The sequence below is a fragment of the Nomascus leucogenys genome, chromosome 9, assembly GCF_006542625.1.
Source record: "Nomascus leucogenys isolate Asia chromosome 9, Asia_NLE_v1, whole genome shotgun sequence".
NCBI lineage: Eukaryota > Metazoa > Chordata > Mammalia > Primates > Hylobatidae > Nomascus > Nomascus leucogenys.
The window spans coordinates 99,460,978-99,475,127 of record NC_044389.1 but is presented as its reverse complement, the minus strand read 5'-3'; the positions used below and the strand labels follow the sequence as shown (position 1 = coordinate 99,475,127).

At 36.0% G+C, this 14,150-nt stretch overlaps 1 protein-coding gene across 4 annotated transcripts in view; it reads right to left on the bottom strand.

Moving 5' to 3' along the window:
• Window positions 1-402: 402 nt before the first annotated feature.
• MINDY3 (MINDY lysine 48 deubiquitinase 3) overlaps window positions 403-14,150 on the bottom strand; it is an 83,553-nt gene continuing 69,805 nt past the window's right edge. For 2 of the 4 annotated variants that reach the window (XM_003257679.4, XM_030819251.1), the window contains 4 exons: window positions 11,344-11,416; window positions 8,694-8,781; window positions 4,366-4,437; window positions 408-1,379 (listed from right to left, as the gene is read on the bottom strand). In XM_003257679.4, the coding sequence (XP_003257727.1) occupies window positions 1,230-1,379; window positions 4,366-4,437; window positions 8,694-8,781; window positions 11,344-11,416 (383 nt within the window). In that variant the 3' untranslated portion in view covers window positions 408-1,229. Of the gene's footprint in view, window positions 1,380-4,365; window positions 4,438-4,685; window positions 5,286-8,693; window positions 8,782-11,343; window positions 11,417-14,150 lie in introns of those variants that run through there. The other 2 variants (XM_030819252.1, XM_030819250.1) reach the window with 2 other exon arrangements.

The following is a 14,150-nucleotide window of genomic DNA, read 5'->3' as shown; positions in this document are numbered from 1 at the left end:
CACACAGGAACTATAATATTGAAGGTAATGTTCAGTTCTGAAATGTAAAAGAGGATACTACATAATTATCTGCTTTACATGTGGAGGAAAAGAAGTATTAATGGCTACTGTGAATTTCAAATTGCTGGGCCACAAACCTGTCAGAATACAGCAAATCTCTCTCTCAAGTAAATGGGCTTCTGCATCTTTGCTCACTGGTCTAGACAGCTGCCATGTGGGTTCTCATACTTCTGGCTGGCTGAGTTAGCAGAGCTCTTAGGATAGCATAAGGCCTGGTCTCTTATTCGAGGTCCTGTATGACTTAGCCATATGTAGTACTCTGTGCTCTCAGGGTTACTGGGTAGAAACATTTAGAAGTACGTATTTGTTTATTTTGAGCCACAAACGTAAAATATGCAAGGGTACAGTTAAAGAAAAAGGTGTTTATTTAGGCCATCAACTAGGATCATAATAAATAACGCAATATACTAATGTACTAACAGATGTTCTCATGCATTTATCATGTTTATAAATATAGAAGCAAGCTGGCTTACAGGGCTGTTGGGACAAATTTGGAAAAGTGTATTTGGCAATTATACAGTAAAAATTAAATTAACAGTGTTGACTATCAGATTCTCATTTCTATCAGTTTTTAGAATACATCCCCTATACATCTGTGAATAAATGGTAATGGTTTCGTAGAGTTTCTACTTTTTGTGAACATGCCAGAGTTAAGTCAATTGTCAAAGGATCTAGGTTGACAATGTGTTATTTGTCAATATTTCTAATGAAAAACAGATCTTAGAAAAATGAACTCTTCTGCATTTCAGTGTAGAGGCTGATATATTACAAGCCAGAATCATTCAAACAATAAAAAAATGTGCCTCAATGAAATAAAACCCAAAAGTAGAAGTTTATAAATAGTAAGTCTGATACTCAATATACAAATGCTGTAGTATTGCATTTGTAATTTGGTAAGTAAATGACCAAGTATCTGAATGCAAAAGTGATGAACTTTGATTAAAGCTTAATTTTGCTAGTAGATTTCACACAAAGGGTTAAAATAGGATAATCTTTAACATAAAGCTTTAGGACAAATAATTTAAACATAAACACTGAAAATGTGTTTTTAATTGTTATTTACAGTTAATCAATGATACCAGTGTTTAGCTTAATCCAGCCAACTGCCAGTCTTGACTCCCTCTTTCAACATCTGTTATTAAGATCTTCCTTATAAATACTTAGGCAAATTAATTGAGTGAAGGAGAGCGGTCTGTGGTCCAGAGTAACTCAATGTATGGCCATTTGGTTTGCAGACAGCGTTTAATAGGAGTGTCATCTGTCTGTAGCATGGGATCTTCAAAACCCATCACAACTGCAGTCCCTTCTACGTACATGACCTGTTGAACAAAATAAAGCCACCAAGGTCAATCAACAGTCTTAGCAAATTCTTCTGTGGAATGAAAACAATTTTTAGAGGCTAGCAAATAAGGTATTACATAGTTTCAAATGAAACTTTACATGTAATTTTATTTTGCTAGAAATGAGCAGGAATATCTGCTTACTGATTAATGTGAAAGTAAATTTGTAAACGATATTTAATTGCTAGCTGGCCAGGTGATTTTTAAAAATTCAAGATCATGTGAATCCTAAAACACATAGACTGTTTCTAAGAAAAAAAATATTCTTCAACGGATCTATACCATTGGAAAGAAATGCTTAATTATCATATTTACATATAATTTATACAGGTCCTACTGCTTTAATACTGAGGTTCTCAGATGCTCATGCTGCCTCATGAAATGGAGGGCTATAAAAGGAATATAGCTATTATGTTCTGAGGAACATGTTTCTCCTTCTAATTTAAGTATTGGTTTTCTAGAGCTGAAACCAATTTGAATGTTTGTCATCAAAATTTGCTATTATGGTATTAAATATTCCTGAAATGCAATTCATGAGTGCATTCTGTACAGCATGAAAAATCATGGAGAAAAAAATTAAAAAGGATGTCAGGACAGAAAGAAAAAAGTAAAAGAGAGGTTGAAAGATCAAACTAACCAGATACTGTATATGCAGTGGCAATGATCACAGAAATATATACTGGCAGGTGAATAGCAAGAAAAAATTTTTATTCTGATTAATTTACAATGAAACATACTTAAAGTATTTTGGACATAACATATCAACAAAAACCCTAACTAACTCATGACCAAGGGCTCACTGTGGACATTAAGGCACTCCTTGGTGGTCAATTTCTTTTTTGTACCAACAGAAATTCTGATGCTATATAATTTAAAAGAAACAGATATAGACTGTCTTCTTCCAAAGCATATAAAATTATTTTTACACATTTGCTGGCTGATACACGAGTGTAATTATGTTCTTCCAAAATAAAAGCCATAAGTTATTTAAGGAGCCAAAAGCAACAACTTTATTATCCTTAAATGGTAGTTGCCTCTAGAACACATTAAATACAGGAATAGAATATATTATCAGATCAGATAATCTTGTGTCATGAATCTACTCATTCCTAAGAAAGTGCTAAAGATACATTGTAATGTGAAATACATTTTTTGGCATCTTTATTTTAGTTAATATATTAGTTTCTAGTGTTGAAATAAATTGACATTGAAACTACAACTCGAGCTTTTCAGTCCCCAAAGCAAAACTGCCTTTTCTGAAAAGTTATACACAAAGAATATAATTCAAGTTATTAAGTTAAATACAACTGGCCCTATTTTTCACAAAGAACTTCACGTGCTCATGTCATTAGAGCAGAAATGCTTGGGCAAGGTACCATGACCCACCTCCATGGCCTCAATCAGGCTCGGATGCCTGGTGGCTCAGACTCCATCTCACTTTGCCAGCATTCTCCTTTTGTCTGTTTCCTTTCTAAAAGGACCTTGCTATGCAGCTTCTAATTTTAGCTCCTGATTAACTTCAAAACATACTTCTGTGACTTAATGACATCCCTATTTTGCTTTATAGCTGTTGTATATTACCGTCATTTTAAGAGTTCATCCTATTTGTTTTCTTATCTTTTTGTTGATGTGTCAGAAGCTTGTCACAAGCATGATTTGAAAACTTACACTGTATACAGGTAGAGTGGCCAAGCAGACCACGGACAGGATTGGGAATCAGGAACTCAGTTCCAATCCCTGCTCTGCCAATGACCTGCTGTGTGACCCAGGGTGAGTCACTCAATCTCCCTGTCTCAGATGCCTCATCTGTAAAAATATGGATAATATTTGACCTATCTTGCAGGGATTGTGTAGGTGAATAACTAGTGATTATAAAGTACCTCCTATTACAAAGCTGTGCAAACATCAAACTCTAGATGAAGCAGTCATTTGCACATTAGAAAACAGTATCCAAGTTTTCTTGACAATGTATATTCTTTGTGTGTGTGTGTATATACATATCTGTATCTTTGGACCTGATAAAAACATCTGATTTATATTTTGTTGTAAAGATAACAGTAAATTTTAGTCTTTTATATTTGGTCTAATTAAAATTATGTACTTAATTTACACTATCTGTTTTCTGTAACCTTCCACAACTTAGATACATGAAGTCAGCATGGGCAGATCAAATTAAAAAGGAATGTTAGACCTTATTCCTTTAATATTAGCTGTAACTAATATATATATATACTATAACTAGTATCTACTGTAACTGATACTTGAATAAACGCAAAGATAATAGACACTCAAAAAGGGGAAATCGATGCAACTGAACTCTGGCTTTAAGCCACACTGAGTACACTCGGCAGTGAATCACCTATGTGCTTCATCAACGTTAGCAAAGGAAAGCTGCAAAGCATCATGGTTAGGAGCATGGGCTCTGAGCTGGACTAAGTTTCACTCCCAGCTCTGTCATTTCCTGGATGCTTGACCTTAAAATGGGGATATACAGACAACACTTACTTCATAAGGTGCTGTGCAACTTAAGCAAAGTAGTTAATACAATTTCGGGTAAATGCTCAATAAATGCTGGCTACGAAGGTTATTTATTTAAAAATATTTTTTCCAGTAAAAAATCTCACTGTTACCTCTTTCTTCCTTTAAATGGATCAGTAACAACTTTCACTGGACTAACTACAATGTTGATTTAGAAACACGCTACACTGCCAAGGGTAACAATCTGTATGGGGGTGTATTTACTCATGGTGAAGCTACTGCTCTGAAGTCCAATGTCAATTTCCAATGCAGACTAACATACACTGGTCAAATCCAAAGATGACTGATTCTAAAATGTGTCCTCATAGTAAAGAGACTCCTGGAATAATCTTAGGTAGCAAGTGTATGGGAATCGAACATTGTTATATACTCACATACTTATTTCATCAACCCAGTTGAAGACCGACGACTATGTGAATTATCATACCTTTTCATTATAATTTGACTGCTTCAATCCATTGTAGTGGTAGACAGTAAAAGATTCTGGACCACTGGAGCCCTATTATAAATAAAGGACTATTAAAACTTTATATTTATATCAGGCAATTTCTAATCAACTGAAAGTACAATGCATGTTTCTCAAATCCTTATCCTTTGACTGGGGACTCATTTGACAAAAGAAGGAACTTAGGTTTATGGAGTTATAACTACCAGAAAGCCCTGAAGCTGAAAGCGTTGCCTCTGAAGAAGATGCTGGAAAGTAGGGAAGGTTGATTTCCATTATAAGCTCTTCCGCACTAACTTATGTTTTTAATTATGCTTGTATCACTATAACTTTTTTCAAAAGACAAGCTTCTAAAACATTTCCTAAAGTATATCTCTTTTTCTATGTAAATAATTTGTTCCTTTCAATGAATTGAGAAAAGCAGTAGCATCACTTTTACTCAGACTAAATACACTTCCAGTATGCACCAATACTTCCAGTTTGGCCCACAATATTGAATTAGTGGTTTCTTTTCCAAAAAAATGCAATATTTGAATATTGTCAACCATTAATTAGTGAAAAGAGCACTGTGAGAAATGAAAACATACTTATAATGCTTAGGGCGATTTCAGTAATATTCAATAAAAAAAGAATATCCTATATATCACTAACAGAGTAAGCTTGTAGAAAAATGGGTCGTGGTATTCCCACTATCTTAACCTTGCTTTTTAATTAGCTAACGACCACGTTCAACCCTCTTAACCTGGCATTCAAGGCTGTAATGACCTGTAATGACAGGCCTGGCTCCCAGTGAGTTCCCTCAGGGCCTCCGGCTGAGTCTGCCTGGATTGATCCCCCTTGTCTTCCTGGCCATATCCGATGGATACAAGCAGGCACGTGGCCCTCCTTAGAATTTTTTCCAACTGGAATTAAGGGAACACAGCTGCTGGCAACTGGAGCTTCAGCTCCTACAGAAAGATAGGCTGTGACAATGTAGCCACTTTGGGGGGGGCGGGGAAGGGAATGGGAGGTGGAGACCTCCCGGTGCTGTTCAAGGACTCCAGGAGCACCTTCCCAGTGCTTGCTTCTTCAATTCACTTGAGCTACTCCTTCCCCTTCATGTATTTCCCCCCCACTGAAGCCAATTTAGGCTGAGGTTCCGTGACCCTGCAATCATGAGTCTTAAAATCCTACAGGGCTTAATCTACCTTTTTAGTCTTATCTCCAACTACTCACCTTTCTGTATTCTGTTTTGGACAAGCATGACTCATTTCACCATGAAAAGACCTTTTGTTGGCCTTTTGCACATTCATGATTTTTTTTTTACTCTTCTCTAAAATGCCCTCCTCTCCTTCCTTTTTCCAGACCTGGTTTAAATCTTACTTTTTCTGTACAGTTTTTCCTGAACACACTAGTTAGTTTTTATACTACACTGGAACTTAACCTTTATCATAACAATTGTCTAAGTAATTTGAGAATGAATCATATAGTACTACTTTGTATCATCTCTTCTATTATTTTGAAAGACTGTTTAATGTTTCATGTCTTACATTCCCAACTAAAGCCTAAAATTTTTTTGTATCCCACTCAAAATGCCTTACAGAAAACAGAAAAATCAATTTGATCGGTTCCTTAATTACAGGAGTCAATGCAATTAGTTACATAATTTGACTCTTGACTATCAGAGTTAAATTATTTAAACTTAAAAAATAACCATTTTCCTGTAACTGAATATAATTTATATTCTCTATTTCCAGTAATTAACTGGCATAAAATACAGAAATACCAACAAAAGGTAGTGTAGCCCAGTGGTAAAGTGCACAGACTTTGTGGTTAGACAGACTATATTGGATTCCTGAATCAGCTACTAAAATACCTAGTGTAAGACCTTAAACAATTGTCTTAAGTTCTCTAATCCTCAATTTCCTCATTGTCAAAATGGGGAAAATAACAGCATGGTGTTTAGAAGGCACACAGTGCCTGATGGAGAGTATGTGCCTGGGAAATGGGAGCTGCTTCTGCTATTCTTATTTAAACGAATGGCCTTGAAAAGCTTATAAATATTACCACTTTTTTCTTCCTACATCAGCCTCTACATCATAGCAAATAAATGTTCTTCCATAGGACCTACGTGAAGTATTATAAAGATTACTGACATTAAATATTTTCCTGGCTGTCCTTGTCACTCCAGTTTTACAACTTCATTTATTTGTGGCTGATTAAATAAATGTTTACTGGGCTAGGTGAGGTGGCTCATGCCTGTAATCCCAGCACTTTGGAAGGCCAGGATGGGTGGAACACCTGAGGTCAGGAGTTTGAGACCAGCCTGACTAACAAGGTGAAACCCCATCTCTACTAAAGATACAAAAATTAACCAGGCCACCATGTGTAGTCCCAGCTACGCAGGAGGCTGAGGCAGGAGAATTGCTTGGACCAGGGAGGCGGAGGTTGCAGTGAGCTGAGATCGTGCCACTGCACTCCAGCCTGGGTAAAGGAGCGAAACTCCGTCTTAAATAAATAGTTTACGGAATGATCACTATATTCATCTGTTAGGGACAAGGCAGTATGTGACTAATTGCAAAAGGAGTGTTGAGTCACTATGCATTTTGTGGCTACAGGGGAAAGGGGACATCAGTGGTATGTAGGGCATGATCAGAAAAGATCTATGACACAGACGGCGTCTGAGCTGCTATAGGATAGGAATAGATTGGAATAGGTAGGACTGTGACAGGTCTTCCTCTAAAGCAGCTGTTCTCTAACTTGGGCCTCCAGATCACTTGCAGGGCTTGTTAGACCACATTGCTGCACCCACCCTTAAAGTCTCTGCTTCAGGGAGAAACCTGAGAATTTGCATTTCTAACAAGCTCTTGGAGATCATACTGAGAACTCACTGCTCTAAAGGTAACCAAGAGCAGGATCACATGCTCGTGGGAGGGAAACAGCATGAACTATACAGACACAATGAGACAAACCAGGCCCAGGTGGAGAGTGTCTTCAGAATAGCAGGCAACAAGCAAACAAACAGTGAGAGAGGAACACAGAGGGAACAAACAGTACAACCAAATGGAAATGTCTGTTACAGGCGAAAGAGAAGGGACTAGAACCCTCTTATTACCTAAAAAATTACTACAAGTAACTGTCTCACTTTACATTTCTCACTTTTCAAAATCTTCCCCAAATTAACAGGAATATTCTTTTTATTATAACTAAGAATCAATATTTCTATCAAAGATTCCGATAGCAGCCTTGAAATAAAATTAATACTGTCTCAAAGTTCAAAATGCTATAATGTATTATTAATCCACATATCTAGAACATCAGATTCCAATAAAAAATCTAGCAGTCAGAATGTGAACAAAGAGGATACCACACTGAAGGGTCTAATGTCGGAAAATAAAATCTAATTTTTCACGAAGCCTTTACCAAAGTTTTAAAAAGTCCAGTAGTCTACCTTGTCTACACTGTGATATCCTCAGTTACTTTTTGAATCTTACCTCTTAACAATTTTGAGTTTAACAATCTTTCTTAACAACTACATCCTGAATTTTAGTAGTTATATTTTGAAATTTTCCCTCTAGCTTTTAAATTTTTTCTATTTGTCAATATCTCTAATAATAGCAGTAAAATAGAAATTGGAATGTCTATTGCAAAATGAACTTCAGTGCAAACTATACTGATAGCTGATAAAATGACCATGATATCTATTATCTAGATAAGTAATTTGATTTAGTGGTAAAATGCTTCACTTAGAGAACAAAGACAGAAAGATAGGTATTGGATATAGAACTGGCTTGCCAATGACGCAAATGTAACTCAAAAACATTAAGGTTGGCACAGATGCCTCTGCTATTCCAGGTCACTGAGCTCCTATCGAAGCCCAGTGGAAGACACGTCCCAATGGGAAACAGCCCAGACCCACTTAGGTTTTAATTCTCCAGGAGCTTAGCTTCACTAGCTAGGGGCTTCTACTACCCACAGCCACCTTGACCTCTTCTCACAGTATTTAAGTTTCCTGAGAGAAGGAAAGTGGGGGTGGGAGTGGAGAAAGAATCTTTCTCTTTTTACTCCTCAAACTTCCGAACTGTTCTCTCCGTATCATTACGTGTATAAACTGGTTTCTGCATCATCTTCTGCTACCCTCCCCATCAAGGCACTGCGTTACCGTATTCGAACACACATTCCCTCTGTCTGGGAAGGTTTCCATGTAATGGTGTTTTCTCAGTCTCTTATCTGCACGTTAGGACATTGTACACAAAGAGAAAATGCTGCAAACAATCACAGGTAATCATCCCAACAGAATAACAATAAATATATTTCCTCAACTATGTTACCTGATCAGGAAAAAATTCTTGAAGAAATGGGCCCAATAATATGATTCCTAATCCTTCTGGATCTAATTTATTCTTCATGAGATTTATACTACAGGGAGAAAAAAGAAAAACAGTGGATACCAGAGGAAAAAAAATAGCTGCTTTTCTTTCATGATTAAATTAATGTTACTACAACACATTCAGCTGCCAAAAGTACTAAGAGCTGTTCTTTTTAGAACCTTAATGACAAATACACAGGAATGACATCTAATTTGCCAAAACTTGGTTATTTTTAAAATAGAGTAATCTGTTACTATTTAAAATTTAAATTGTGACGACTTGGGAATATTGTTCCTTATTAGGTAATTTAAAAACCAAGGCTTATAAACTCAAGCTTGTAACTTCCCAAAGGCAAATTCTCTTTGCTTCATAGGTATGCCTGAATTTAACAAATGAGGCATTTAAGTAACAAAATGTTTATTTTAAGCCCAAGGAGAAAAAGAAACAGGGTCAAAAGGCAGTGGCACATCAGATAATAGAAAACATCTCTTAAAAAGCTCACTTTTAAAAACTAAATGAGATAGCAGCTTAAAATTCATAGACAATGTAATTTGAAGGTTAAAGAGCTACATTAATTCTCAAAAAGGGCTAATGCGTCATGAATGACAGTGGGTGATATATGCTGTATCGGTCCAGCAGCAGCCTAAAGTGCGTACCAGCCCTTACAATGTAGGTGTACCAAGGCTGGTGACAGGTGGTGTTATGTGTGACTAGAAAGAAGGCAGAAAAAGGCAGACTGCAGTTTAATGGGTTTAAAAATGAAAATAGTCTTCAGAAAAGTTTTATTTTCCATGCTATCTCAAACTATAAAGGTCAAGTTAAATCTACCTTACTACACAACATGCAGTGTTGTGTTTGGGGATTTCAGGTGGTTCTAGTCAACCACCTTCCTCAGGGGCAACTTCTCTCCTTTGAGTTTGCCTTTTCCATCTGGGTCAGTTACCAGGTGTGCCTTTCACAAAAGGAGTTAAAGCTATTCTTGTGAGGGTAAGCTATGTTTTAAGGTTTATGAAAGCTGCATCTGCACTGACATAGCCGTCTCTCCCGCAAACACCTATGGTCAGGCTGCCTCACCGTCCTGCTACCTGACATGTAGTATTGGCCCTGTGAGATGCTTTTGTGGGCCTGTGGCTATCATTCTTGTACAGCATACTGTACAAAGGATATGGCATTTTAATGAGTCTGAGTAAGGCCAGGAGGTTATGATGAAACAAATGAAGCCAGGGTCATATTATATTAAATCCTTAGGATGGCCCAGTTATTTTATGGGCCATCCTGTATTATAATTGTAACTAGGCCAAAGTCGAGTGAATACTTCAGTCCAATCTTTCAGCTACTTCAAGAAAAACAACCTGATTGGATCAATTGTACTAACTTTATGATTCAAGGTACGTTTTCCATCTGATAAAACAAGGAAAATTAGGTAGATGATATATAGCTAAGATGATATATAAGAATTTGGAAAAAAAACTTTTTCTTCTTTCTCTTCGTTGTCTTAGGCTGGTCAGTAACAAAAATTACTCGAGCTAACTCACTTTTGTAAATTAGAGCAGTGTAAACAACATGGTCTCTACCTGGAAGTCAAGTTAGAAGAAGTACAGTAATTACTATCATACTATTTGTTGGACTAGTTCAATACTCTGAATTTCTCTTTAAATTGAAAACAATTATTCATTTATTAATTTTCTAACTATTGAGAATGGATGAAATCACAGCTCTAGTAAGATTGAGACAGATTAATTCAGATGTGGCTAGTTTATAAATGTTTATATGTATTGCATACTTTCAAAGAAAGTATGACTGAACTCATCTAAAAACAGAACGGGACCAAATTCTAAAAACGGTGTCTACCAATGTTTGATAAGCTTAAGTTTTTTCATTCTTAGAAAAACTTGCAGAAGGAAAAACTATGCTGAAAAAAGGAGTACAGATCCTATCTTAACTTTTATTCCCATATTTGATCAATATATGTATCCACTTAACAAGAGTTATTTTTTCATGGATAATAACTAAAGATCTTAATCTACAGAGGAAGTTGTAGATGTAACAATGTATAAAACATAACAGCGAGAATGAAGACAATGACAGGATCCTAAGAAAATACTGAAAAACGATATGCCATAATATATTGCAGCCATCCCTAAAAGTTTCAGGTCAGTTAATTTAATCATTTAGAAATGTTAGATATCTTTGATCATCTTTATTTAAGAGGGAAAGTCAGAGGCCTGCTGGTTATTTAAGCAGCGCAACTAGCACTATCTACACAGAACCGTCATTACTTTACTGAAGATACTAAAGTCACATAAAATTTTAAGACGTGGGGAAGTGTTTGCAGAGAAAAAACTTTTTAAAGTTTATAGGAAGATAGTTTTGGCATTTTTTAAAAAGCAGGACAGTAACTGCTGGGTGGGAAAGGAAACTCAATTTAAGTATGTCAAGTCTGCTATAATATTGGATTAGTTCGATTTCTTTCTAAATCTTTGCTTTACATAGATTGCTATGCTTCATATATGCAGATATAGATTTTTAAAAAGGCAAAAAATGTACAATATGTCTTAAACTTAATCGAATCTTTTTGAGTTGGCTAAATAACACTTCCTATTTAGCTTACTATTCAGGATCTGAAACAAGGTCCAATGCTTTCATCACATCTTCCAGAAGTGAATCGGGTATGAATCCATTATCTAGGGGGGGAGAAATCAGAAACAATTTGAAATAAGAATTTACTTCAAGAAATGCTATTACTGCTGATCAGATTCCAGGAAAAAAAAAATCGCATAAAAAATACAAAGAGTTAAGGAATAGTATGTTAAGTTTACTTTAGGCATAGTGCCTATTGTTATTAGAGACTCTCTTCTATTTGTTTTCTTGGAAACATTGGCAAATACTTTTTTGTAACTTGAGAACTCTGACGAAAGCTTAAAGTCAAATTACTTCATCTTTAAACAGTGTTACAGCATTAAGTGGGTAAAATATTTTTCTACTTAAAATCTTAGGTATATCTTTCAATAAAGTAAACCTTTACATTCCCATTTAACAATTCAATTAAAATAATTCTTTACCAACAAATTCCTTTTGTCACAATGTTATTTAGTTTCTTGAAGGAATTTTAGTGATCCACTGATATTTAGACAACTGACGGATTAACAGCAAAGGTATTCTAAAACAGACTTGGCGATTTAAATAAAAGCTGTAGATTTAAAAAAAAACAAACAAACCCTGAAATGAAGAGTGAAACTAATGCTGATGATGACTACTTTATGGAAAATGGTCCAAACTCTGATGATGCAACAGACCATGACACACACAAAGTCCTTGTGGGGTAGTTTGAAATGAGAGTGGTTTTAAACAAGTAAGTTGTTTATTCCTTAAATGTACAGTGCCCAATTTTCCCTGTCCATTTACTCATTCCTGAAGATTGTCTCAGCTTTAAATCAGCTTCCAATGTCCTTCAGGGATTAGATGATTAAAAAAAAAAAAATCTTGTCATGGAGAACAAGATGTCCAAAAGCCCTGCTCCTATAATCAAACTACAGAATAAAGTGTGCAGTTGCTCTTTCAGGATGTGGAATTGTACACTATCTCTATCAGAAAGGAATGAAGTTATGATTGTAAAAAGGTCTTTTCTAAAACCTCATAAGGAGCTGTTTATCCATTTGAAGACAGATTGGCCTTGACTAGAAGGTTATGAGTCACCTAGGATAATTAAAAATGTGAAATTTTTTAAGTGAAGGGTTAGAGTAATTCCAGTTTGTTAAGTTACCAATAATTTGAGGTATTGAGAATAAAGAAGACCTTGGTTGAAGGGACTTGTAAAAACATTCAAGCTCTGTGGGCTTAGCTTTGATGAGTCTGATCACTAATTTTGCTTAAGTCATAGCTAAAGGCTCAGCATCTCCAAATGGGAAACAGGCTTATGTGGCCACCAGCAGACAGGAACAATTAGGTTTCTGTGTTTATAGGCCATATCCATTTGATATTACAGGTGGAGTCTCCCTTATCCAAAATGCCTGGGTCTAGAAATGTTTTAGATTTCAAATTTCTTCTGGTTTACGAATATGTGCAAATATACAATGGTTGAACATCCCTAATCTGGTCCCAAATCTGAAACGCGCCACAGTGTCCTATTGGCACTCAAAATTTTGGAGGATCAAACTTTCGGGTTAGGGATGCTCAATCTGTACAATGTTCTTCAGGAGCACCGACAGCATGTACTTTGTCATGGCTGGCAGCCTTTCCACAGAAACCATAACCTGCAACTCAGTTCCCACCCCAAGAAAGAGCTAATTGGCAAATGACAACAAAAACAACAATGTGACCTTCTTAATAACATGCTTATATATGATTAACCTCAAGCTTAAACATCTTTAAGGTAGCTATGAGATTTACAACTCATAATCACAGATATTCTGAAGTGTAACCATAACTGTACCCAGTCAGTAATTCTACATTTTGTACACGTAGTATTTTAAAACTAAAGATGTAATAGAATTTTCTCAAAAATTCAAAGACTTTTAATATACTCAAGATTAGATTTCAAAATTATTTTCCTTTGTAGAAGACTTACTTTGACATGTTAACCATACCTACAAAAAATTCTTTAGAAAAAGACTAGAACCGTTAAGTGTAAAAACAGATGAAACCTAGGTCATCTGACATTTCACCAACTGACTCTAGAGAATAAGGAAACAGAGGCACAAAGATGAAAAGACAACCTGAAAGTCAACAGCAAAGGAAATCTCAGAGAACACCATTTGATTAGTCAAGCAGATCTATGAAGAACTAAAAGAAAAAAACAGAACTTGCATGCATTAGTAAATTAACTACGTAGATATCAACACAAAAGAATGGGGACTATGAGGCAGGGCAAGCAAAAGAGGGCGGAGCAGCCAGGATGGGAAACGGCTAGCGCGTACATACTGTAATGCTGTTGGATTGTGGCTGAAAGGAGGAAAAAAGTTTTTGGTTTAAAATTTTTAAAGATTTTTACCAGTTGAATATCCAGATTGCTAAAAGTGTCAAGTCCTTAGAGATTGTGGGAAGGAGTAACTCAATGCAAAAGAGTGCTGATGAAGGACAGTGAAAGTGAGGCATGTAATTTCCTGGATAAGATAACTATTTCATAACTGGGAGGAAACCTGAGTTGGGCTTTCGAAGGAAATATAAAACAATCAGGATTTCTGTTCTGAAAGATTAAGAAATAAACAGGAGAGCCCAGCAGGTCTCAATTTTAACAGAGATACTAGCTAAACTGGATGCTGCAGGAAAAGAAGGCAAATGTTAGATACTCAAAACTAACACAATAGCTGGAAAAAGGTTTCTCAGAGTTTTGCAACAAACAGCTTATAAGGAAACTGTGAAGCCCAGCGTACCTGAGACTAACATTTTCCATACACTGTGGGAGAGGGAGACTACAGT